The 26836-nt window shown below is 39.0% G+C and overlaps 1 protein-coding gene across 5 annotated transcripts in view; it reads right to left on the bottom strand.

Moving 5' to 3' along the window:
• Positions 1-26836, bottom strand: part of DGKB (diacylglycerol kinase beta) — a 687380-nt gene that overhangs the window by 404719 nt on the left and 255825 nt on the right. For all 5 annotated transcript variants that reach the window (XM_031940700.1, XM_031940702.1, XM_031940701.1 and 2 more), the window contains 3 exons: positions 24024-24141; positions 19498-19586; positions 19025-19141 (listed from right to left, as the gene is read on the bottom strand). In XM_031940700.1, coding sequence (XP_031796560.1) covers positions 19025-19141; positions 19498-19586; positions 24024-24141 — 324 coding nt within the window. The remainder of the gene's footprint in view (positions 1-19024; positions 19142-19497; positions 19587-24023; positions 24142-26836) is intronic.

Below are 26836 nucleotides of genomic sequence, written 5' to 3'. Positions count from 1 at the left end.
AAGGAAAAGGTGTGTGTGTGTGTGTGTGTGTGTGTGTGTGTGTGTGTGTGTGGAGGGAGAAACAGAGAGAGATACACACAGAAAAAAATCAAAGACAGAGACAGAGAGGAAGAAAGAAACAGAGATATAGAGAATACAGAATAAAATGAAGATACACATAGGGAAGGAACCAGCCAATGTTAAGGGAGAGATTAGAAAAAAAAAGAGGAGGGGGAAAGAGGGGAAAAGGGAGAGCAAGAGAGGGAAGGAGGAAGAGAGAAAGAGAGAGAGAGAGAGAGAGAGAGAGAGAGAGAGAGAGAGAGAGAGAGAGCATGTGCTCTGAATTCATGGGAATTGATAATATCATGAAAGGAGAAGAGAATAGGGCCCAGGTAAGAGCCCACTGGAACATACAAGTTAGTGGTTGTGACCCAGATGAAGATGCAACAAAAGAGACTGAGAAAGAATGGCTGAATAGATAGAAAGAGAACAGGAAAGAAAAATGGCCTCATATCTAAAAGATAAGACAGTATTTAGGAGAAGGAGATTGACAGCATCAAAAGTTTTCATAGAGTATGAGGAGAAAGAAAACAGAGAAAAGGCCACTAGATTTGGCACTTAGCAAATTGCTGGTAATTTTTGGAAAGAGTTGTTTCTGTTGAATGATGAGGTGGTAACTTATATTTCAGAGACCTAAGAGAGTAAGTGGAAATGAAGGGAGGGTATGTGCTGTCTTATTGCATTGTAAACTAGACTTTCGGGATACTATGCGTCCTGTTCCAGTCTCTTCCCTGAGTTTCAGTCCTTCGTCAACAATTACTTATTGGACATTTCAAAAGGAATTATCTGGAGACATTGGAAGCAAAACATTTCCAAAACCTCATCATCTTCTCCTCTAAAATCTTCAAACTTACCCTGTTCTAAAGAAAGCCCCCACATCCTTCTATTCCTCCAGGCTGATAAAGGTGTACTCTCCTGAATTCATCACTCTCCCTTTCCACACAGAGACCAATCACTGCCCAAACTTTGCGTTTTTATCTCCATAATATTTCTCATTTTTGACTCCTCCCATCTATTCATTCACACAGTTCCTATCTTAGTTCAGACCCTCAACACCTTTCACTTGGATTCTTAGAATGCTCTTCTAAATGAATCCTTGTTTCCAGTATTTCCATAATTTAAAACATCCTTCTCTCTGGAAAGAATTTTCCTTAAACTCACATCTGATCATGGAAGTGCTCTATTCTTCCCATCATGCCCTATTGTTTCTAGGATAAAATAAAAATTCAATGTAGCTTTAAAATCCCTACCTGGTTTCAATATATCTTTCTATGTTCATTGGACATCACTTTCCTTTTGTACTCTTCAGTCCAATCACATTGGACTTCTCTCTCTTACATACTTTCCACCCCCCGCTGCCCATATATCTTTCTATCAATCATCTCTATGACCTTGTATTTGCTATGTCACGTGCCTAGAATGCTCCTGCTCCTTACCTCTGCTTCATCAAGTCTCTCTTTTCCTTTAAGACCTGGCTTAACTATCTCGCGCATGAAGCCTTTCCTCATCCCCTCACTTGCTAGTTCCTTCCCTTCCAAATTACCTTGTATTTATCCTTTGTATATATCTGGATTTCTGTCCATCCATTCAAGTTAACATTATATATATATATATAAATATATATACATACATACACACATACATGTATATACATGCATGCATGTATACACACATATCCATATACCCTATATACATATATGTACACACCCATGTTTTTATATATGTATGTATTTATATCTATATCTTTCCCCTGTTTTCTTCTCCATTAGAACTTATGGTCCTTAGAGCAATAATTGTTTCATTACTTGCAGCACTTAGTAAAATAATTGACTATAGTAGATATTTAATACATGTTGGCTGATTGCTTGATTTTTTCCAATTCTGCCAAATGGTAGTAATTTACTTTACCCTCCAATACAGAAATCACTTTGTATCTACTTTGACTATACCCATATACTATCTATGTTCTCCTCTCTTAGAATATAAATACTATAATGTAACAATCTAGTATACTTTGTCTTTGTATCCAAAGTGCCTAGCTTAGTGAATGGGATATTAGAGACCTTTGATAATTGTGTTAACTGATTGATGACTACCAAGAAATATCAATGAAATGTATTTGTATCAACAAGAGATAACTTGGTTCAGTTTTTAAGGGGATGTCCGTCAGTCTTCCAATTGGTCAAGGAGGATCAAAACCAAGATTTATGATGGGCCCTCCCAACTTCAAAGATTGTTGAAGAGCAATTCTAAATCTAGGAAGAAGGAAACTAATTTATGCATGAGCTCACCAGATTGGGAATTTTGGGCAGAACTTAGTACCATGCTGGACTGTTGTGCTTAGAAAAAGAAAAAAAATGCCTTCGAGGAATTTATAATCTAATTGGGGAAGACAATAAACAAAAGGCAGCCAGATTGGGAGGGGAGCAGTAGAGGGTAGACACTTAGTTAAGTAGCTACTAATGGATGACAAATAAAGCAATACCTAGGATTTTGAGCCCTCTGTAATAAGAGGCCGTGGGAGTTTTGTTTTTTGGGGTTTTTTTTCCCTCTTTACCCTCCAACTGGAAAACAATGTCCTAGAATCAGGAAAACTTGCTTCAAATCTGGACTTAAATAATTTCTGCTTGTGTGACCGTAGGAAAGTCATTTGCCTCACTTTTCTCAGCTAAAATAGAGATAATGACAGCATTTCTCTCCCAGGGTTGTTGTGAGAATAAAATAAGATAACATTTGTAAAATACTGAGCACTATGCCTGGCACATGATGGTGCTCTATATAAATATTAGCTGCTATTATGCTGATGATCATTGTCATTATCATCAATGAAAAATAATATATTTTAGTGTTTATATTTTATGAACAGTATTATAAAAGTTCTCAGGATTTAAAAACAAAAATCGCGCTTTGCTCTTAAGGAGTTCACAATCCATTAGAAGAGACAACATTTACATATATAGAGAAAGTAAGTGTCTTTCTCTGTTCAGCAGACACACTTTTCTCTAGGCCTCTCTCCTCTTCCTTCCCTCCTTTCTTCCATATTTGATTTGGAGCTGGGAAGTCGCAATACCTTAGGAGACAGATTAAGTCCCCAAAGAATCAATCCAATTCATTGCATTTATCAAAATGGATGTATGCTTTACATTCTTGGAGGGAATTTTAAAGATTCTAAATTTATAGGTGTCTTTTTGAATAATGCATGTTTATAAGAGCTAGAAATTTCCCTGAAACTTCTTAAATTTGATAGTATTTACTAAATCTCTTTCTGTCTCTCTGTGTCTGTGTTTCTGTCTCTCTATGTTTCTCTCTTGTCTGTCTTTCTGTCTCTATCTCTTTCTTTGTCTTTCTCCCAACACAGTCTAATACCTTGGTGGAATTTAGCCCATCCTATCTCCTATTGCTTTCCAAGTCTCAGAGATAAAGTAAGTACTGGCCTGTCATGGCTTTAATGGAGAAATAAGGGTAATATAGGAATACCCACAAGCAGACTGGTGGCTCTAGGGACAGGTCCAAGAGACACAAATTGCCAAAGCATACTCCATGGTTTTTTTTTTAATTCTGTAAATTAAATATTACTTGATGGGTTTCCTATGGGAGCATAGGGAAAATAAAAGTTTTGTTTAGAATGTGAAAGAAAAAATACTAGCAGAACCAGAATTTAAGAACTAGGCTATTGGACAAGAGTAGATTTCAGTAACTTTGCAAAATCTGGGCAACAAATTTCTTTCTAGTGCCACCCTGACTGCTACCAAATATAAGAGTCACAACACATAACCAAAGAATGAGAAAGACTTGTTAAAAATCTGTAACTAGGGCCTATTCTTATCAATTTTCTAGAGGAGCCTTACTTAAGAAACACTATGTTCCATAATTTTTGTGTTGCAAAGTTTGCATCATTCATTTTAAGTTAAGAAACTTTGAATGATATCTAACAAACTCACATCCATTGGGTTGGTGGATAGATTGACCATTAGAGAAAACTCTATAGGCAGCCAAAAAGCAAACCCAGATTCTATTGTAGTTTCTAAAAGTGTAGACTGCCTACTAAAGATTCCATCACAATAAATTAAAAAAAAAAGTAGAAGGGGATAAAATAAGTCAAAGTGAAGAATCCAGTTTGGCAACAATCCAGTACTGATTCAAGGGGGAAAAAACATGCATCTGAATCAATGAACAAAGAAATATTAGTCACTAAGGGAAATAATTCTGATGAAAAAGAAAAAGAAAAATGTATATCCTATGTGGTTGAAGGGGAACTCACCTACAAACTTAGTTTTCTGAGAAGATCAATAAGCTGGGAATGATTGTAAGCTCCCAAATCCCTGCTGTTCCTAGGGTCAGAGTGCTAAACTAAAGAAGAGCTAAATGGTCAGTGGGTATCTGCACAAAGGCTGGCACTAATATAAATGGAGTAGGTCAAAGCTTCTGTTCTAATCAGTATTGGTATCAGCCCATGAATGACTATTTGTACTTTCACTCTGGGAGAATTAGGGAGAGTTGGAGTGAAAAAGGAAAGAAAAAAGGAAAAAATATTTGGATAAATAAAAAGATGTAAAGTGAAATCAATTAATGTTTGTTAAGCATCTAGTATATGTCAGAGATTGTGCTAAGAAACAGGGATACAAAGAAAAAAAAAGAAACGAAAAACAATAAATCCTCCTTCCACTCCTGTGATCAATATGTAAACAAATACATACAAATACTCTAGACAGATATATGAGGTAGATAACAACAAGCACACATATGTATAGAAACATATATGCAGGTTTATAATTTTGCTATAAAAATAACCACCAGAAGGAAGGTACTAGCAGCATCAAGGAGGAGCAGAAACAAAAGAAAAGGAAAAAAAAATTTGATGGAAAACAAAGAAATTGGGAAATAAGGAGAAGGAGGGAACGCTGGGGCACAGTGAAAGAAAAATGCCCAGAATCAGGAAAGGTGTTGGAGTTGTTAGTCTGGGGACATGACTAAAGTGCAAAAAACCTGGAAAGGCAGGGACCAGACAAGATTTTATATTCAAGCATATAGATAACAAGTGATCCCTGGAGTTTGTTGAATAAAGGGGGTGACAAGATCAAACGGGCAGAAAATCCCTTTGTAGGCTGAAGGGAGGCAGGCAGACTCACTACCATCTACTGCAATAAGAAGTAATGAGGGTTCACATTTGGGTGGTGGGGTGGCAGAGGAGGGAAAATGGCAAATCTGAGAGATCATGAGGGCTTGACAACTGATTGGATATGGAGGGAATATGATTTCAACAAGGACAATAGATTGGATCCTGAAAGACGATGAGGATGGTTTTACTCTTATCAATAAGAGAAAATTTAGAAAGGGGGGGGAGACTTTTGGAAAAAAAACTGATGAGTTCAGTTTTTGGACTTATTGAGTTTAAGATATCTGCAAGACATCTAAGTTGAGAGGTAGGCAGTTGTAGATGTAAGAGTAAAGATCAGGAAATAAAAATTCAAATGGATAGATCAGAGAATCATTTCCATCGTGATGACAATTGAAACTATGAGAGTCAGTGAGATATCTAAAGCAAAGTGGTATATCAGGAGAAAAAGGCTCTGGAAAACATTCATGGCTAGTGGATAAGACCAAGATGAAGATCCAGCCAAGGGGACTGAGAAAAGCACTCCCATCAGGAGGAGGACAACCAGGAGCAAGCAGTGTCCCAAAAGCTGAGGGAAAAGAGAGCACAAAGAGAAGAATAAGTGATCGAACTGCCAAAGACTGCAGAGGAATGAGAAAAGGTCATTAGATTTATTCAATAGAGGAACAATGGTAATTTTGGAGAGAATAGTTTCTGTTAAATTAAGAAGGCCAAAGCCAGACTGCAAAGAGTTAAGATGACAATAAGAAGAAAGGAAATGGAGGCACTGATTGATGGTCTCCTTAAGGTCTTTAATCATGAAAGAAGAGATTGAGAATGATAATTTTCAGCCATAGATGGTCAAGTGAATTTTTTTTTGGAGTGCTGAGAACATAAAAGGGTTGGTATAGGCAGGAAGGAAGACAAGAAGAAATGAAAATTTAACAACAAAGTAAGAATGCTAGAGGGAACAATTTGCTGGAGAGGAGTAGATCTTATGGAGTCACTTAGGCTTGTTGGCCCTTGGCAATGAGAAGAGCCACCCCTTCACATGAGAGAGAAATAAAGAATAGACTAGAAGAGAGATCTCAGTGACATGAGTTGAGGAAGAAGAGAACACTTTTTTTTTTTTCCCAATGAAATTCAAGGTAAGATTCTCTGCTGACAGAACGGAATAGGCAGGTTTGAGGAGACATAAAAATATTGGGAAAAAGAAAAATGGGTATGGATAGAGAGATAGTTTAAACAGGGAGATAGAAATAGATTACAAGATTATTATTGAGATTATGGAACATAAATTTGTAATGGAACCCAATAGCATGATTTTACTTTTTCCCAATTTCATTCAATAGCATATGAGTAAGAGCAAAAGCAGCTGGTAATTGGAGCTGGACAGGTCAATTTCTTTAAGAGGGTGAGGAAATAGAAGGGACTTGGGAGAGGAGGATAGTGTGGAGCTGAGCTGATTTGTCATGGAATCAAGATGGAGAAGGCAGAAAAGTATAGCCAGGCCAGAGATGATAGCCTGGCAAGTAATTAAAGGATAGAAAGATTGGAGTTCATGGTGAGGATGAAAAGGCTTAGGGCTTGCATGGCAAAGGGAGAGAAGAATGAATAATTTTAATCAGATAAAGGAATTCAAAGTCACAAACTTGGAAGAAGACCATCATTTTTGAGTGATAGCAATCTAAAATATATAAGCAACGCTGTGTAGTCAGGATGGGGGACTAGGTCATAGGAAATTAAAAAAAAATCTAAAGGACTAGAAGGTTGGATGTTTGTTCAAAATATATGGAGAAGTCTCCTGGTTGGGAAGGAGAGAAAGACTGTGATCTGGGCACTGAACTCATAAAGATAAGAGGAAGCCAGTAGATAAGTCAACAGAATCTTCATATAATAATAAATATATGGACCTGAAAGGACGAGAGATGACTTAGTGACAGTGGTGGGGGAAGAACACATCAAGACTAATAATAAAAAACAAAATCATAATTGTGGGAGGAGAAGAAAATTAAAGCAGACCCAGAATGAAGGAGGATATGAACTAGATAGGATATTTTCTGGAAGAAAAAGTTGCTGCAAGAAGAGCTAAGTGAGGATCATCAATGATCAAAAATGGCTCAGATGTTCACTTTTTTCTGCTAAGAAGACTATCCTTTGTCCAGGAAAGAACAGAGGGAGAGAGAAAAAAGAATATTATAGAGCAAATACTAAGATGATGTGCAAAGAGGTCAATTATGCTTAATTTTGGAGTATATGGTGCAGTGATTCCTTTTTTTTTTCTTAAGTAAAATGCACTTTTCTCAGATGGAAGTGATTTCAATTAATCACCAATCACTTGTTAAGCACCTACTTTGTGCCAGGTACTCTCCCAGATGCTGGGGCTAGAACTTAAAATAATACTATGCCTTCTCTCAAGGAACCTGCATTCGGATAGGGGCAACAAATATTTCATATATAAATAGATGCAAAATAAACATCAAGAACACAAGCAAATGGTGGAAGTGAGGGCCTTAGATAACATCCGTTCACTTCAAAGGCCAAGCCTTTAAATCCCCTCCATGATCTCTAATCTTTCTACTCTTTAATAATTTCTCAGGCCATCACCTCCAGCCTGGCTCTACTTTCCTCCCATTTCCATCTTGATTTCATGGCAAACCAATTCAGCTCCACACTGTCCTCCTCTCTTGAGCCCCTTGTATCGCCTTACCCCATTGAAGAAATTGTCCTGCCTAGTCTCCAGTCATCTGCTACTTTTGCTCTTACTCATGTGCTGTTGAGTCCAATTGGGAAAAAAAAGTGAGCCTTGGCCTGAAGTGAAGTCTGTTCCTGAGGGGATCGTACATTAGTTATAGCTTAGACCTGATGGCCTAAAAAATGATCAGCACACTTGTCAGAAGGGAGTTTTGGCTCTCCTATTCAAAAGTCTTCAAGCACAGACAGTATGACTCTCTGTCATCATTCCTGAATCCCTCCCTGTCAGAGATGTTAGAATGGAGATTCCTTTTGGATTGGAGTTGAACTCTAGGGTGTTGAGTTCATTTGTAATTTTGGTAGTCTGTAATTTTTTATTTGAAAGGAAATTTTATGACAGGACTTAGATATTAGCGATGAATTCAAGTGTCCTTGCCCAAATGAACTATATGCTCAGTTACTGAAAGAAGTATTCAGTATGTTTCTTGTTACTTCCAGTGATTTCTGAAAAATCATGGATAACAGGAGAGGTTCTTCAGGACTGGAGAAGGGAATATGTCACATTTTTGGGGGGAGGTGGGAGGAGAATTGAGTCTACAAACTATAGGCTACTGAGCTTGACTAGGATTCCTGGCAATTTCAATGAGGTATTTTTAGAATTGAATAATGAACATCTGGAAAAGGAAGCATGATCACCAAAATGAGAATGTCATTGAGAAGAGGTCATGCCAGATATTTTTTTTTTGTGACTGGAATGATTTAATTGGTTGATCAAGACAACACTTACACAGGGTTGACCTGCTACTGTCTCTTTCTTCACTCTTGTCTCACAGTACAGGTGGCCCTTCTCACCAAAACAAAGCCCTCATGCATCCTTAGAGTGCTTGTTTGTACATAGCTGTCAGTGTGTTATATTCCCCATTGCACTGGGAGCTCCTTGAGAGAACAGAGTGTTTTGGGCCTTTTTTTTAACCCCATCACTTGGAACAGTCTCTGACACACAGTGGACACTTAATAAATGCCTCTCACTCTGACATGTTGATGTGGTAAAGTATTACATGCTCTTCTCATGGAAAATATGAGCAAATGCGTGCTAGACAAGGGTCTGATTAGAGAGATTCAGAAGTGGTTGATTGGTGAGACTCAGGCAGTAGTCATTAACAGTTTGACATCAACTTGGAGAAAGGTCAACAGTGGGGTGTGCCTGGGATCTTTGCTGAGCCTGAATGCCTTATTTTTCTTATTGGCTTAAAGGTAACAATGAAAATCTCATCAACTTTTCTAATAACATAAACTTGAGAGGAGTAGCTAATGCAGTAATGAAAGAACCAGAAGCCAAAAATGTTCTTGATGTGCTAGGTTATTGGGAAAAGAGGAATCAAATTCAGTTTAATAGGGATGATTTCAAAGTGTTGGAACTAAAGCTAAAAAACCATATTGCACAAATGGAAAATAAGGGAAGCGATGTTAGATAACATTTTGACTAAGTAAGTTCTAAGGTATGTAAATGAACTACAGGCTTAGTTTGAATAAACACTGCAATGCAATGGAGCAGGCACACATACTAATGCCATCTTGCAATAAATTTAGAAAGCTGTAACATTTCAAGATGCAAGACTACCATTGTGGAAAACGTGTGTTGGTTTTAAGATCACATGTAGTTGTGCAAAAATGTTTATGGCAGCCCTTTTTGTAATGGCTAGAAAGTGGAAATTGAATGGATGCCCATCAATTGGAGAATGGCTGAACAAATTGTGGGATATGAATGTTATGGAATATTATTGTTGTATAAAAATGATCAACAGGATGATTTCAGAAAGGCTTGGAGAGATTTACATGAACTGATGCCGAGTGAAATGAGCAGAACCAGGAGATCATTGTACACAGCAACAACAAAACTATATGATGATCAATTCTGATGGGCATGACTCTCCTCAACAATGAGATGATTCAAACTAGTTTCAATTGTTCAATAATGAAGAGAATCAGCTACACCCAGAAAGAGAACTATGTGAAATGAGTGTAGCCCACAACATAACATTTCCCCTCTTTCTGTTATTGTTTGCTTGATTTTTTTTCCTTCTCAGTTTTTTTTAACTTTCTAGATCCAATTTTTCTTGTGCAGCAAGATAACTGCATAAGTATGTATACATATATTACATTTAACATATACTTTAACATATTTAACATGTATTGGATTACCTGACATTAGGGGAGGGAGGGGAAAAGTTGGAACAGAAGGTTTTGCAAGGCTCAGTGTTGAAAAATTATCCATGCATATGTTTTGTAAATAAAAAGCTATAATAAAAAGTAAGACAAAAAAAAAATCACATGTAGTGAAATTTGGGTAGTCATTGAGTTGTTTAATCAATTATCTCACTCTATCTAAAGGAAATGATAGGATGCTATAGTCAATAAAATAAGGACATATTCAAAACAAGCAAATATTTTACACTAAGTGAGGAAGATCTTGAAGAGCCCTGTATGAATTAGAGTGAAGGTATAACAGGAAGCCTTTCCTAAGTGACTGAGGAAACCCTGGTATACAGCCTATGGATTGACTACAAGATATTAAGATGGTTCTAGAATTAAGAGATTTCAACTGAAACTATAGGTGGGAAACTCCCAATCAGGTCACGGACATGAGATTGATTGGGAAGTGAATAAGAACCTCAGCTTTAGCCCCAGTTTTTGCTTTCTCACTTGTCTGCATGAGAAACTTAAGAGCATTAAAGGGTACCAAGAACTTTGGACTCCTCATCTTCCCATTAGCATCTTAATATCACTCCTGATACCACAGATATTGGTGGCAATGTTAATATGGAAGGTTTAGATTATTGAAGATAGTATTAAATGCAAATTTTAAATTTAAAAGAAATGAATTAAAAAATAAGGCAGCATACCGGAGGAACTTCATAAGTATCCCATGGATAGGAAGTAAAAGCCATTTAGATATGAGCTGTAAGTTACCCTTCTGTCACATAGGTATTCAATGGCTGAACCCGGTCTTCTCTGGGCTTTGTACAGGAGTAGTAAGTATGCCAGTCTCTGGAAGAGATGTGTTTTTGTCCAACTCTTTTTACTATATCACTTTCTAAAAGCCAAGTAAATCTAGATAAATAATTAAAGCAAATTGCTAATCAGAGAAAATAGAGTACAAGAGCTGTAGAATTAGAAAAATACCCCCACAACCTGTCAAGGCTTCCTTTAGAGCCTTTTGGGACATAATAATTACTCTTTGGGACCCAACTTGTGAGTAAGTAGTGGATGAGATAGTGGTTTCAAATCACATGCCCAAAGAAGAAGAATAATGATAAGCAGAAGAATATCAAGAGGAAGAAAACCAGGATCATGGAGGGCTTTGAGTTTAGACTATATTATCTGGGAAAAAAAGTGGGAAAAGAGGGAGACAAAGAATGTTCAAGACATGAAAAGTGCAAATGAAAATCATCTTCAAGTGAGAGCTTGGCTGTGAGGTAACATTGGTAATACAATGGTTCTGTTTGTTCCCAGAAGATAGTACTAGGAACAATGGCTGGAAGATTCAAAGAAGCCAACATTCTGACTAGGTCAGTTATACACATAATATATAAAATTTCAACTGGCCCTTCACTGAAGCAAGACAACTATTTTATACCTCTCTAATTAACTTCCTATCCCACTTTCCTCAGTGGTTTTCCAAACATTTTGATCCTTCCTCAGACTTCTCATGACTCTCCTTCCTTCCACTCTCTTAGTTGAGAACTCTGTCTCAGGACAGAGGTAGGAATAATAAACTACAAATAAAAAAGAAAAAGAAAACAAAAACAAACAAACAAACAAAAAAAAACCTTTTCTAATCACGAGGGCCACCTGAGAGTGGAATGGGCTTCCCCAAGAACTTCTGGGTTCTTCATTTTTGCAAGTCTTAAAGCAAGGCCTGGAAGACTCTCTGTCTGGTGTGTTATGGTGGGAGTAATAGCTAATAATAACAGCTAACCTTCTGTATCTTCTCAACATTGGCCAACTTTTCTGTGAATATTATCTCATTTGACCTCCTTTTAGAGCATTAGGTGGACAGGATGGCCATCGAGGGCCATTTCCAGCAGAAGCGTCTGTGATTCTGAAAAAAGTAATAAATGAGAATCATAAAAGACAAACTTTTAATGGGACTCTGGCAAGGAGGAAAAGAGGTGAGTAAAAATGATTCCCCTAAAAAGCAGGTCACTTGCACTGAAGAAATATATCTGTCAGAGCAGAGAATCCTTTTTTCCCTAATCTTGTACAAATTCCAGCAAGCTCTCAGAATTCTGACATTTGTACAAAGCTTAAACTCCTTTGCAGCCATTTTAACCTTTTAAAATTACTATGTGGAATTCAATATTTTAATAAAAAGAGTGTAACTTTGCAGTTCTGAAGTCAGATAGAGAGCTGCTACAAATCCGATTCCTTTCACCTCAGGGCTGTAAGGTCTACATCAAATTGTTCGTGCAGCAGACACAGGCTGCCTGCCTGACTAGGGCCCCGGGGTCACGGACCACAGGCCAGATAGTGCCAAATGTTGTCAGAATCTGAGGTCCATAGAACATATACTTCAGTGGAGATAAATGAGAACAGGGAACAAGGGATACTTGAGGAAGGAGAAGGATATTGAGCCTCATAGAACACAATCTAGGACACAAATGGCTAACACTGAGATGATGCTGTGCTTAGGAAGTATTTTTACTGCCTAAATCATACTTCAGTATACATCACATCAATGTGTGTGTGTGTGTGTGTGTGTGTGTGTGTGTACCTCAATAATATTCAAATAGAGATTAGACATGCAGGGGGTGTTGTCACCAAATGCAGAAAGTCTGCCTTCAGTCCAATCTCTTCCATGTTTACTTAACAAACTTAGACTGTGATTCTATGTTGGCTCAATTTATTATAGTGGCTGATATGACATTAGCCTCCTAAGTAGTAACTCATTCCACCAGTCTCCTCCAAAAATATTACCTTCAACATATATCTATATATATATATATATGTGTGTGTGTGTGTGTGTGTGTGTGTGTGCATATATATGTGCTCACACAATGTAGTATTTGTATATATATATATGTATTATATTTATATATATGCCCACACAAGATCGTATCTATGTATGTGTATTATATATACACACATATTACCTTGTATATATGCATATCTATATCTATATCTATCTATCTATATGTATATATATAATATATATATGTATATATATATATATATATATATATATATATATATATACACACACATACATACAATGTAGTAAATTGTACCTGATATCAGAGTCTTAAGTTTGGTAAGTAAGCATGGATGAGATGGAACTGAAAGGAGACTTTCCACATTGAGTGACAACACCCCCTGCATGTCTAATCTGTATTTAGGTATTACAGGGCAATTCATCTAGATTCATTTAAACCGAACATCTGTTTCTAATCCAATATCTGACAGGAGAACAAAGAAACAAAGAAAGGATGTCCTTTAGCAAGTTGTTCTAGAGGGCTTACCTGGTCTGGGAGGAAGAGGAAGAGGGGACATCACTACGCCTTCCTTCAAGGAGTGAGGGGTCTGGCTAGAGAGAAAGCTAATGGGCTCTTCCCCACTATACCATGATGCTCTATCTAGGTGACCCAGCAAGGGACATCATAAGCTTCCCAGAATGTGCAAATAAACTAAAAAACAATGAAGAGATGCATCATGGGTGAAATCCAAGGAGAGCACACAAGAAAGGTTGAGATATGATGTAGTACACAAGATGTTAGGGGCCAAATGTGATCAGTCAATAAACAAGAATTGAGCATCTACTAGACCCTATGTTAAGAGTAGGTAATACAAACAAAGCCAAACACAATATCTGCTCATTCACTTCTTACAAGGAGAGACAATAATAAACAGGTGTGTACAAATAAGGATCGATTGTGGGAATGGGAGGGAATCAGGGGAAGGGGGAATAAACATTTATATAATGCCTCCTATGTGTCAAGCATTGTGTTTAACATTTGTTACAAAGATTATTTCATTTTATCTCTCCAACAAAAACTATAAGGCAGGTACTATTGTCATTCCCATTTTACAGTTGAGAAAACCAAGGCAAATAGGGATAAAGTAACTTGCTCAGGATCCCATAGCTGGTAAGTGTCTGAAGCTAGATTTCTAGTCAGGTTTTCCTAACTCTAGGTTTGGTCTTTTATCCATGGAGTCATTTTCTGATGGAAGTTAAACAACAGAGAGAAGGCCCTAGAATTATTGGGGATTGGGAGAAGGAAACTTTCTTAAGAACCTGGGATTTTATCTCTGCTAAATGAAGGAATCCATAGAAAGGAGGAGGGAGAAATGAGGCAGAAGAGAATTCCAGGAAAGGAGACCACCAGAGAGATGCTCAGGTCTTAGAGATGGAGCACTTGTTAGAAGAAGAATCTTTGAATGAGAGAGTCTGTGTGGAGGAAGAAGCTATAAGAAACTTGGATGTGGAAGGGCGAAGTTATAAAGAGCTTTGAACAATAGAGGATGATGGTTTTGATCCTGGAAGCAATAGGGAGTCCCTGGAGTATGGAGATCAGATCTGTATTTTAGAAGCACTGGGACAGTTAAGCCAAGGATGGACTGGAGGGGGAGAACCTTAGGGCAGGCTGACCCACCCATAGTGTATTACAATAGTCCAGAAATGAGGTGCTGAGACCTTGAACTAGGATTAAGACAGTGTCAGAGGAGAGAAGACAGAATGTATATTTAAAAGTATATAGATAAAATCACCAGGACTTGGCAGTGGATTGGATGTGGAGGAAGAATGAGGGTAAGGATTGGTTGTAAGTCTGAGGGACTCTGTGGGAGAGGTAATCAAAGAGAAGAGGGTATTCAACAGTGTCAAAGGTTTCAGAAAGATCAAGGATGAGGACTGAAAAAAGATCATCAGAGCTGGTCATTAAAAGGTCCTTGGTTACTTTGGAGAAAACAGTTTTGGTTGAATGATGAGCAAACAAGATGATAGAGTTAAGAAGAAAGGAAATGAAGATACCCATTACCGACACTATTCTTGTAACCAAAAAGGAAGATTATATATTGCATGAAAACTAGAAACTTTTCAAGGGAGAGTTTTTGGAAGATAGGGAAGAATGAGCATGCTTGGAGATACTAGGGAAGAAACCAGTGAGACCAGGAGAGGTTGAAGATTAATAAAAGAACAGGATTTTCTGAGGATCTACTGGGGGAATAAATGGGATGGAATAGGATGAGGTGATTTCCTTGGTAAAGAAAAGGGGCACATTATTATATGGATCAAATGAAGGTAGAGATAGGAGGAGGCATTTGGGAGATAAGAGCTGAGAGGGAGGGAGAAAAATGAGCTCTTGAAAATCTGCTTTATTTTTTTTTCTGTAAAATATGAGACAGAGTTCTTAACTAAGAGAGTGGGAGGAAGGAGAGTCATGAGAAGTCTGAGGAAAAATAGTTGTCTTACTTCAGTGAGGGGCCAGTTGAATTTCATATATTATGTGTCTAACTGACCTAGTCAGCATGATGTGACTTCTCCAGATCCATCCAACATTGGTGAATACAAGGGAAGCAAGTAGATGATGGGGATATCCATGGCTAAGCCTTGACAGGGCACAATATGATTGGGGGAAAGCATTTCAAGAGGATTGTGGAGAGCAAAACTAATTAATCACCAGGTCTAAATGGGAAGGGAAGGAGAATATAACTAATGAAGGGGTGTTGGTGTGAAACAGAACCAGGGATGGGAACTAGGAACCGGTCAGGACTACACTATTTCAGTTGTGAAGAAGAGGGTTGAAGTGGTAAGGCAGATTGCTACTAGATGAGGAAATTTCAGAGTTTGTGAATAAAGAAGTGGAACATCTGTGCGTGATGAAAAGGGCAAGAAAAATGGCTATCTCTGTGTGCAGCTGAGATGGGGTCAAGGATCTGGTCAAGGGAAATGAGCAAACTGAAAATCTGGGAAATAATTAGTTTTGAGGGAGTTTCAGTGTGTATGCTGAAGTTCCCTAGGAGGAGGGCAGGTGTAAGAGAAGGGAGAACAAATGTGATTCCTCAGTGAACTCTGAGGAAAGAAATGGGTGTCTTGGAAGCTGGTAGAAAAAAAGCTATCAGCATACTTATTGAGTCATTGATATGGAACCTTCAAGGAGTGGTGATGATGATAATGATGATCCCTTGTGGGGATAACAAGGATAGGAAACAAATATTATTTAAGTGCCTGTTATGTAATGAAGTCGCATTTAATCCTTACAAAAACTCTGGGAGATAGGTACTATTATCAATTCCATTTTTACCTTGACTAAAATTAAGAAGATAGGCTAAATGACTTGCTCAATGTCCCCCAAGTAGTAAGTATCTAAGTCTGGATTTGAACTCAGGTTTTTCTGACTCCCATTCCAATGCTTTATTTATTGTACCACCTTGTTGTTTCTGGGGAGCTGTGAGGAATTCTCACATCACAATCAATGAATTTGGGTAATGAATAAAAATGGGACCAATGCTGAAGTAGGTGGCCAGGGAGAAAACAAAGAGGCGAGTCTCAGCCAGGAACAGAAGATGAAAAAGATGTAGGATGAAGGAAAATTTGTTACCTCTTGAGCTTGTATTATATAGAGTATAGTGGGTAGTTTTAGGGTACAATTGTGGGGATGTGAAAGGAGCTGGGAATAATGGGAGCAGTAGGGGCTGAAGAAAAAAATATATAAAGACAGACGGGCTATCAAGACCACTGACATGAAAGGATAATGGGTGGGAATTTGTCAGTAATTATCAAGAGTTCCAGAGAGTTATTATCAGCCTCAGAGTGATATCCTCACAGGCTGTAGACAATGGAGATGAGCGGTTGAGAATGAAATGGTGGAGTAAGTTCTCACAAGAGGATGTGACTTTGCAACACCAGGGCTCCTTTCTGTAAATGCATAATGATTATCTACACAATTGACTTCTATATCTGAATAAAACCTCAGTTTCTGGCAAGATTAAGGAGTAGAGTCAAAGTACAGACATTTCTGGCTCCACAGAGAGGATTAAGAGGCTGCAGAGCATGGTTCTTAGCCATCCCCAAGCATTTGCTGGGTAACTTTTTCAAGGATGCTGTTAGGGGAGTTCCTTACCAGGCCCAAGTGGGATGAGTGGGATTCTGATGAAATCTAGTATGAATCTTGGGGCCACAATGGCCTCCTCTTCCTCCTCATGGGAATTTTCAGCGATCAATTTTTCTTCCTTTCGTCCGGGCCATGGCCAAGTCAGGAAGCTAGTTCAGGGTTATGGACTTGGAGGAGGGGTGTTTGTCTACACCAAAGATAGAGCAGGAGATCAAAGTTCTGGATAAAAATGCTAAAGGGAAGGGGGGGTGGAGATTTTGAACACCTATGAGTGGGGATTGGCAAGAAGGAGAGGACCAATGTTCAGGGCTGTTAAGAGGTCCCCTGAACTTGATTTTTTGAGTTACCATATTTTCCAGAAATGCTGGACCTAGAGCATGTAGGAGGTCCTAAATGTTTCAAGGATGAAGATTCCCCTGAGCTGGCATAATATGTTGTTTGCGCCTCAAGCTGGATTCCTTGTGTGTCTTTGGGAGGTACGATGGGTGCTAGCCAGTCTGTGTCAGGATAGGAAAAATGCTCATGCTCCTTTGTACATAGGTGGACCCTCCTATCTTCTTAGTCTAGGGGCTCCTATGAGGGAAAGAATTCCACTTTTGCCATGACCTTGCTCCTCCACTTTGGCAGGGGTCACTGTAAGCCTTTCCCTCCCATGCCAGGTCCCTTCCTGTTTTCTCCTCTTCCTTTGGATGTACTGTCATAGATATACAAGCATCCAGAAGGACTGAAGTCATTGGGTTCCATATACATGTTCATTTCTCTTATAATAAACAATGCAGAAGAGGTGTAATCAAAGAACCAATCTGGGGAATACCCCGGAAGGAAGGAAGGAAGGAAGGAAGAAAGAAAGAAAGGAAGGAAGGAAGGAAGGAAGGAAGGAAGGAAGGAAGGAAGGAAGGAAGGAAGGAGGAAAGAAAGAAAGAAGGAAAGAAAGAAGGAAGGAAGGAAGGAAGGAAGGAAGGAAGGAAGGAAGGAAAGAAAGAAAGAAAGAAAGAAAGAAAGAAAGAAAGTAAGAAAGAAAGAAAGAAAGAAAGAAAGAAAGAAAGAAAGAAAGAAAGGAAGGAAGGAAGGAAGGAAGGAAGAAAGGAAGGAAGAAAGGAATGAAGAAAGGAAGAAAGAAAGAAAGAAAGAAAGAAAGAAAGAAAGAAAGAAAGAAAGAAAGAAAGAAAGAAAGAAAAAGTTCCAAAGTGGCTATCTTTTTCAAAATCTATTTGAATATTGAAACCAAGAGTATGTTTGTATCTTTGTGCTAGAAATTCCCTTTTAACCACCCATAGTTGAAAATAATAAAAATCCTATTTTTCATAATCGTTTGAGAGTAATTCCAAGTAAAAATATAATTAGGTACTGAGTAATAACTTAAAATGTGTGAAGAAAATATATTTATCTTTAAAATACATTTAATTTTATCCTAAAATGTATGTCATAGTATGAATTCTCATTATCCTCTGTGTGTCTAGCAAACATCTAAGAACCCACCCCCACGGCTCCCAGAGCCTAGCTGTGTTGACTTTGCCGAGACAGTGCCCTCTATTGTTTTCTCTTGACAATAATGGAACCAGAGTCTCTCCTAGGCATGGGACAGATGCCAGCCCACCAAGCAACAAGTCCAGAGAAGCCACTGGAGTGACACCAGTAACAAGGCCTGTCTACACTGACTTCTGCCAACAATAAAGCTTCAAATGCGTTTGGAAAACTGTCAGGTGAAATCTGTGTGAGCTGAGAGACCAGCTGCTGCCGTGTTCTTTTGTTTGAAGCAAGTTCTGATTAGCATCTGCATCGAGAAGTGGCCTTTAGCTCCTCAAAGACTCTCCTCTGGGGCCTAGCTCTGCCCCACCAACAGCTCCAACCTACTTCCAATCTGTTCAGGAATCAATTTGCTGAGGGGGTTGGACTAGGTGACCTTTAAGGGGCCTTGCCACACTCAGTCCTTCACCTGCCTTTACTCATCTATTAGATGTTCACTGAGGAATACCCCGGGATACTTTAATAAGTGTTTTCCTCTCCATATTGGCCCCCAAATTTGACAGTGCTCAGGGGAATGCAGGGCCCCAATCCACTCATGATTAATGTTCATTTTACTCACTGTGATCTGACACCAAACACAGTGAAGTCCAGTCAGGCCTTGGTAACATTTGACATTTTTATGACACTTGTCACACTTGGTTGGGCAGTTGCCTTCAACCCAGTAATGGTGCATGACCTAGAAGGAACAATGGGGCAAGAATAAGTTGATGATGACCCGGTGACGGTACGTGACCTAGAATGAAACAATGGACATGGGGTTATGAGACAGGGAGCCCGACCGAGCCACTGACCCAGTAATCGTGTGTGACCCAGGAAGGAACAAGACAGCTAGGCGTAAGATGCCAAGCTTTGCCTTGTCATTGACCCAGAAACGGTGCATGAAGGGAGGATGGGACGATAGGGACAAGATAGAGACAATGAACCCTAAGCTTTGAGATTCACCTATTAATGGTGCGTGATGGAGGGTGGAACTAGATGAACAGGAATGAGACAAGACATGTTTCAAGAAGCCAAGTCCCACCTAACACTTACATCTGTGTTCTTTTTGGACTTCACGTAGGTCTTGATGCAGGAAGGAGGTGCTCTTGCCACACAGCGCTCGTGGACCGTGTACTTGCAAACTGAAAAGAAACACATGGATAAAAACCGATTATTCCTCATCCTGATCATGTTTTTCTAGGGAAAGGATGGCCTTAGCAGGGCCTCCTCATTCCATATCCATCGCTGTCTAATCAATTCAATCAGTCTCAGCAGGGACAAGCTAAAGGAGACTGGTTTTTGCCATGAGATACAAAAGGCCAATTAGCACAGGAAATATTCTGCATGGGAAAAGCCACGATGACTCCATCATGGCATAGCAGGAAATGCTTAATTAAATCAGTCCTCACTAAAATTTTTCACAATAACTCTCAAATGACTGAAATATTAAAGAAAAATTGATGACTGCCAAATGGCTTAGTGTCATTTGCTCATCAGAAGAAAATCTACATTTTACAAACTATAGGCAAGGGGAGCAGCTGGCCAGCTTGGAAATCAGACCCCAGAAGTTGATGCTAAGCTGTTTATTGATTTATTCCAACCTTAAATGGCTATTTTCCCCTCCACCCCAACCCCTCCTCAAGAGAGCAGTGGGTGTGCTTCAGGCCAAGCCAACAGAAGCCCTAACCCCATCTCTACAGACAATATTGCCTTTGCTAAACCACATGTTTTGTTTGATAAGCTTGTCTGAATATTGAAGGAAACATATGTGAAGAGAATGAAAATGTCTGGAAAATAATCAGATGGATTATAACTCAGCACTATCTCCAATTCCTTTGTATCTTTAGCTTCTTAAAGAAAGCTAGCTTGATACAAGTATGTCCATGCGATAAAATAAAGCTTCTGTGTCTAATTATACTGAATACATGAAAATTTCAGGGATGGAGAATTGAATTAAAATGAAAAGGGAAAGACAGTATATCACAAAAAAAAAAAGACTCCTAAGTTTGGAACCAAAGACCCTAGACTGAAAACCTGCTTTTTCTACTACACATGTAATAGTGAGAGGATGGAATTAGATGTCCCAAAAGCCCCCTCCTCCTCAAACAGTATGATTCTATATCTGATTTCTTTTATTCCATTATTAATGTGAGGAAGAATATTTAAGCAAACAACATCATTCCAATTCATATTGCTTATATTTTCAAGGTATTTCAGTCAAAAAAAGTTACTCATGTGAGTCTATTATCATTTTCAAACAAAGATTGTACAGATGTTCTCTGCAGCAGAGCTCTGAATCTGAGATCAGAAAAGCTGTTTTCAGATTCTGCCTCTGACATCTGCCTCTGTGGTCTTAGACAAACCATATACCTACCTGAGTCTCAATTTCTTTTTCTACAAAATGAGGAGTGGAATTGAATTACTTCTCATCCAGATCTCAAATCTTATAAACCTCAGGAATCATTGAATTGAATCCAAATACAAAAAGGAATTGCTATTATAACATACTCAACAAATATTCATCCTTCTCCTCTGCTTGAAGATCCTCAGGAAGGGTAATCTATCATATCTCTTCCATCCATGTTTGGACAACTCAAATCTTAGGGAGATTCTCCTATCATTGAGCCTAAAATTTGTGTCTTTGGAATTGCCACATCTTATTACTGATTTTATCCCCTGGGATCAAGCATCATAAGGTCTCTCTTCCATAGGACAGCCATTTAAAGAAGTGATTATGTCATTCCACCCCTGCCCTGAAGATTCTCTACTCCTTACTTGACACCCTCATGTTATTTAACTAATACTCAGATGCCAGGACTCAAAACCTTTTTTTTCCCCTATATTTTCTAACTTATCTATATCTTTAAACTATGGCATATAGAAATGATTACAATACTCCATAAGTTATCAGAGTACTACCAGCTCCTCCTTTTCTCTCTTGGTGCAGCCAGAGAGCTCAGTCATTTCTAAACTATTACATCACATCATTGATTCACATTATGAACTCAAAATTCACTAAAACTCTATGAAGACAAATTGCTGTCTAATTTGGCCTCCCTTGTCTAGTGCTTATAAAGAAATTCTTGAACCCAAATGCAAGATACTATATTTTTTCTTCATAAAAATCATCTTATTAGATTCATCCCACCATGCTCAGCTGCTAAGATCTTTTTGTACCCCTACCCAGTAACTTAATATCTTAGCTTTCCCTTCAAGCTTAGTGTCATCTGAACATTGGATGAGCAAGCTATCTTCTGGAGATCTATCTCCAAGCTACTGATGAAAATGTGAAACAGCAGAGGGCCAGGAATGGAATCCTGCAATGCTCTGCTAGAGACTTCTTTCAGTCATTAATGAGTAAATTCTTTTTGAGTCAGATCAAACAGCTCCAAATGCCATGATATTCTCATACGACCCACAGTTCTCCATCTTTGACACACAAATACTATGAGGTGCTTTATTAAATAATTTTTACTTGGTTTAAATCTTATTCAACTACATCTATATCATGGGAATAGTATATAGAGATGGAGAAGGAAGAAAAGAAAAAAAAGAAGCAAAGAAGGAAGGAAAGGAAGAAGGGAGGGAGGAAGGAGGGATAGAGAAGACAAGAAGAAGGAAGGAGAGAAAGAGGAAGGCAAGGAAGGGAAGGAAAGGAAGAAGGGAGGAAGGAGAGATAGAGAAGACAAGAAGAAGGAAGGAGAGAAAGAGGGAGGGAAGGAAGGGAAGCAGGCAAAGAAGAGAAGGAAAGATGAAGAGAGAGAGAAAGAAAGAAAAATAAGGATGAAGGGAGGAAGGAAGGAAGGAAAAGAAAGAAGTATGAAGGGAGGGAGGAAAGGAAGAAAATTAAAAAAATGGCAGTACTTGGGTTCTATGGAATTATTTTTACCTTAGCCATATTTATGGCAGATGTGTAAAAAATAGTAAAGACCTGAAAGAACATTTAATATAATTCTCAGCAGAACCACAATCCCTTTTACAAAGTTCCCTACAAGTGAGTACCCAACACTTTCAACTTAATATTTGTGGGACTGAAGAGTATCAAGGAACTGTGGTCACTTGGGGTTATGAAGTTCAGAATTCTAAATGATCTCTGCCTCTGAATTTCCTGCTAAAGGTCACATCGACCCATGCTCATTACTCTTTCACAATAGTTTGGGTTTTTATTATGTATTATTGCTCATTTTATCTCCCTCTAACTCTGCTCATTTCTGACTGGAAGAATAAATGTGGTTATAGTGGAAATGTAAAGAGAAAAGTGGAAACTAACTCCGTGTGTGTGTGTGTGTGTGTGTGTGTGTGTGTGTGTGTCTGTCTGTCTCTCTATTTCTTTTTCTCTCTAATCAAGATAAAATCAGGAGAATAATACACAACAGTCACAGTAATGTAAAAGGAAACTATTAAAAGACTTCAAAATTTTAACAAAGGTGACAATTAGTCATGACTTCAAAGAACAGGCAATGCCCTCTGCTTCTGGCTTCTTGGTAAAGAGGTGGGGGAGTCTGGGTAAAGAACAGGGTATGTGTTTGCAAATATGATCAATGTGAAATTTTGTTTTGTTTTTCTTTAGTTCTTTGTAGCAAGCGGTGCTACTCTTTTGTGTATGCGTGGGATTATTGAGGAAAAACAGCAATATTAAATGTATAAATCAATTAGCTATTTTTACAAATAGGATTAATAGTAATTTTTAAAATCTCAACAGCTCCTGAGATCCTCTACAGTAATGCTCACAGGATTATACTTGTTGCAAGTACAGGATGTGTCCAGCTGATGAAAGCAACAATCATTGATATATTGAAGGAAAATCATCTCCTTTTCAACTTCTGGCAAACCTAAGTAAGGCTACACAAAAGCTCTTGTAACTAACACACTTCCCCCAGTCATGAATTCTGATTCTTTGGATCCTGCCCATGACATCTTCACATCTTCCTAAGAGAAAGCATCTGACTACACGCTGACCCTTATTTGCAGATAATGTTTATAACAGTTCAAAAGAGCAAAGAGAAAGCCAGCATTCTCCCCATGAAGCCATCCTATCTCTCCCATAACTATGTCTTCCTAGTCCCTTATGTATTTACATTTTTAAAAATTCTATACAAATGATAATGAGAAGATAAATTTTAAAAAGAGAAAGATGGCTTGTAAACATCAGCAAGGAGTTAAAAACGATATAGAAAGTCCGCCCAAGCTGGGAAAGGTCTAACCATGAGGAACTGTGGCGGTCATTGTGATGTTCTGAGAAGGGCCAGAGGTAGAATGGGAGAATGAGTGAAGGTTCATGGGAACATGTCGGCTGGGCATCAGGAACACCTTCTGGCATCTCCTCCAGGCAAAGGCAGATGTTCCAACACTCACATGAGGGTTCAGCCCTGGCCTGGTCTCCATTGTCCAGGCCGTCCATCACCCCTGCTGAGTTGGGACAGGGCAAACTTGGATGCAGGGATGGATCCTTGGGGGGACCCTTATTGTACTAATGAGGAATTGACAGAGGCTTGCTCAAACCCACCCAGGTAGAAAGGGGGAGCTGGGGCTGAGGAAGCGGGGCAAAGCCGTTGTCTATATACTTATCCCTTACTCACAGGAGCAGCACAGGCCCTGCTTTCCCACACCGATGAGCATGTTCAAGCAGAGATTGCAGTAGGCTGGCTTGTTAAAATGCTTCAGTCGCCAAACGTGCTGTCCGTCATCCTTCACATTCTGTACGGGGCATGAAAGAAACAGACTTCGCTTAATGAGATAAACAGCAAAATACACAAGTGCCAACAAAATTCTGAGTCTGACTGAAGCAAGCGGCAGAAGACAATCTGCTCCTTCGCTGGTGATCACCTCAGCTTTAGAAAAACGGATCTCATGCAGAAAGGGGAGCTGCGCATCTGCCTACTTCCAGGCAGTGGGTTGGCTCTGTCACAGTGGAACGAGTGAGTCCGGACTGTCAGACCACCTCACCGGGGGGAAGTTACAAAGGGAAGGGATCACCCTGCACCTGGCTTATCCTCCCTTCTGCCATGATCCAGCTCCTGATGTAAACAGGGACCATCTAGGCATCTAGCTCAGAAATGTTGTGGGAAAGAATGAGAATAAATCTCTCCCCATGGGAAGAGCAAACAATCATATTGAATTCAATTCAGTAAGAATGATCATGTACCATAATGCTCAAGTGCCAGACTCTGGGGATCCTGACAAATGGCAAAAACAAACCCTGCCCTCAAGGAACTGACATTCTATGGGGTAGCTACACCAGTGAAGAAATTAAGTACATATGGGAGAACTTAAGAAGATTAGGAGCCCTAAAAGCTAAAAGGGTGTGAAATGAGTTTCTCCAGGAAACCGATTCTAAGTGATCTGATAGGAAAAGCATCAGTTTTGGAATTGAAACATTCAGCTACGAATCTCACAACTGACATACTACAATAGTTACCTTGGACCAATCACTGTTCTTTTCTCAGTTTCCCCATCCACAAAATGAAAGGCCTGGATTACAGGTAACCTCTAAAAGTCCCTTCCAACTTTAAATCCTTGATTTTCAAATAAGGTTACATGGAGTACATTCCAAACACAGGGTTGGCTCTGGGAGAGAGAATACTGTGGCAGGGAACCACGAGTCAGTCCATTTAGCTGAGGGGTACCATGTAAAGGCCCACAAATATTGGGGAACTCTGAGAAAAGTATACTTGAAGCAAAAATACTTACAGCAGGGTGCTAACTCAGTGTGACTGATGAGATGATGGTTCTCTAGTTCACAGATACTTAGTACTTAGTATGGGGATGTAATGGTTCTACAGTTGGCACATGCTCAGTGTGCTGTAGGGATGTAATTGTACTAAGGTATATAAGGGCTGAGAGAATTTGAAATGGGCAGACTCCACTGAGTATACACTCAAGCTCCAGCTCAGACTCCAGACTCCAGAGAAAGCTAGCCCCGACATTACAGTACCATGTATGGCGGAGAGCCACAGGGAAGTACAATCTAGGGCAAGACTGCCAAAGGCTTCAAATAAGGGAAGAAATGTGCATTTTCTTCTAGAGTTAGGGGAGAACCCCTGGTGATACCTGAGCAGAGGAATGCTATGAATAGGCTATATTTTCATAAGGTTATTTTTGCATCTAGTCAGAGAAAGATAGGAGAGAGAGATCTAAAAACCATGAGCCCAATTAGGAGGCAGGTCCAATAGTTTGGGCAAGAAGTAAATAGGGAATGAAGGAAAGGACATTTAAATAAATGGAGAGAAATGGAGCAGATGGAGGAGTGAGAAAATAGGGAGAGAGAGAACTCAAAAGATATGACAACTGACTGACTAGGAAAGCCATTTAAAACCCAGATTCAATAGCAACTGGAAAAGCAAATAATTATTTCTTAAAGTGTGTATATTTTGTTTCCCAAGCTGCCAAATAATAAGGCAGGGTTTAATGTCTTTTAAAACATTAGGGAATGCCATTCCTATAAATGAAACCAAAGATGTGACATGTTCAAATCTGCATAAAAGGAAATATTTTAAATTGTCCCTGCCTTTCTCGGGACCATTCTGCTTATTAGCACAGAGATAGTTGACATTTCGTATATTACTTTAAAAGTTGGCACAGCTCTTCTGATCCATTTATCTCCTTTGAATCTCTCAGGAGACCCATTAGATCAGTCATTGAGGCAGCATGGAATGATGGCAGGATCTCTGGTTAGGGGAGCCAGAGAAGCCGGGTTCCAATCCTACCTGTTTCTTTTGCTACCTACATGACTTTATATAAGTCATATAAGTGCTCTGGTTCTCAGGTCCTCACTTGTAAAATGAAGATATTGGACTAGATAGTCCTTTCCACCTCTGAATCTATTGTCCAATGAACTCCAAGCCAGTTCACTTAGATTGAATCATCTGATTACTGAGGATGTGCTTATTAAGTTTTAGAGTTTTTGCAGTAAGAATATGCAAAAATGAAAATCAAAGAGAGGAATGATGTCAGGCTTTCATGAAGGTCCATCGGAGATGAGAGCTGGGTTTCCTTTTCAGAACTTAAGGCTAAAATAATAGGAGTCATGCAAGCAAACTATTCCAATGTGCACCATAGAACAATGAAGAGAATCACAGTCTTGGAAAATACACATAGAATGGCCATTGGACTCTGGCTTACGAGTTGGGCAGCCTCATCTGAAATGGTACCAGCCTTCTCTCAGTAGCTACTGAATGCCCCCTTTTCTGATGACAATTAGTCAGATGTTGACATAAACACCATCCACCATGGATTTAGAATTAGACCATCATGTATTTAGTGCTAGAAGGGAATTTGTGGTATGGCCATCTATGACTCATTTTGCAGATAAAGCAAATGAGGGGCAGATAGTGGGGTGACTGCGAGGAAGGAGCCAAGCCAGAATTTCAACCCAGCTCTTCAAAATCCAAAT

This window comes from Sarcophilus harrisii, chromosome 5, assembly GCF_902635505.1.
Source record: "Sarcophilus harrisii chromosome 5, mSarHar1.11, whole genome shotgun sequence".
Taxonomy (NCBI): Eukaryota; Metazoa; Chordata; class Mammalia; order Dasyuromorphia; family Dasyuridae; genus Sarcophilus; species Sarcophilus harrisii.
This window is presented reverse-complemented; position numbering and strand designations above follow the sequence as displayed.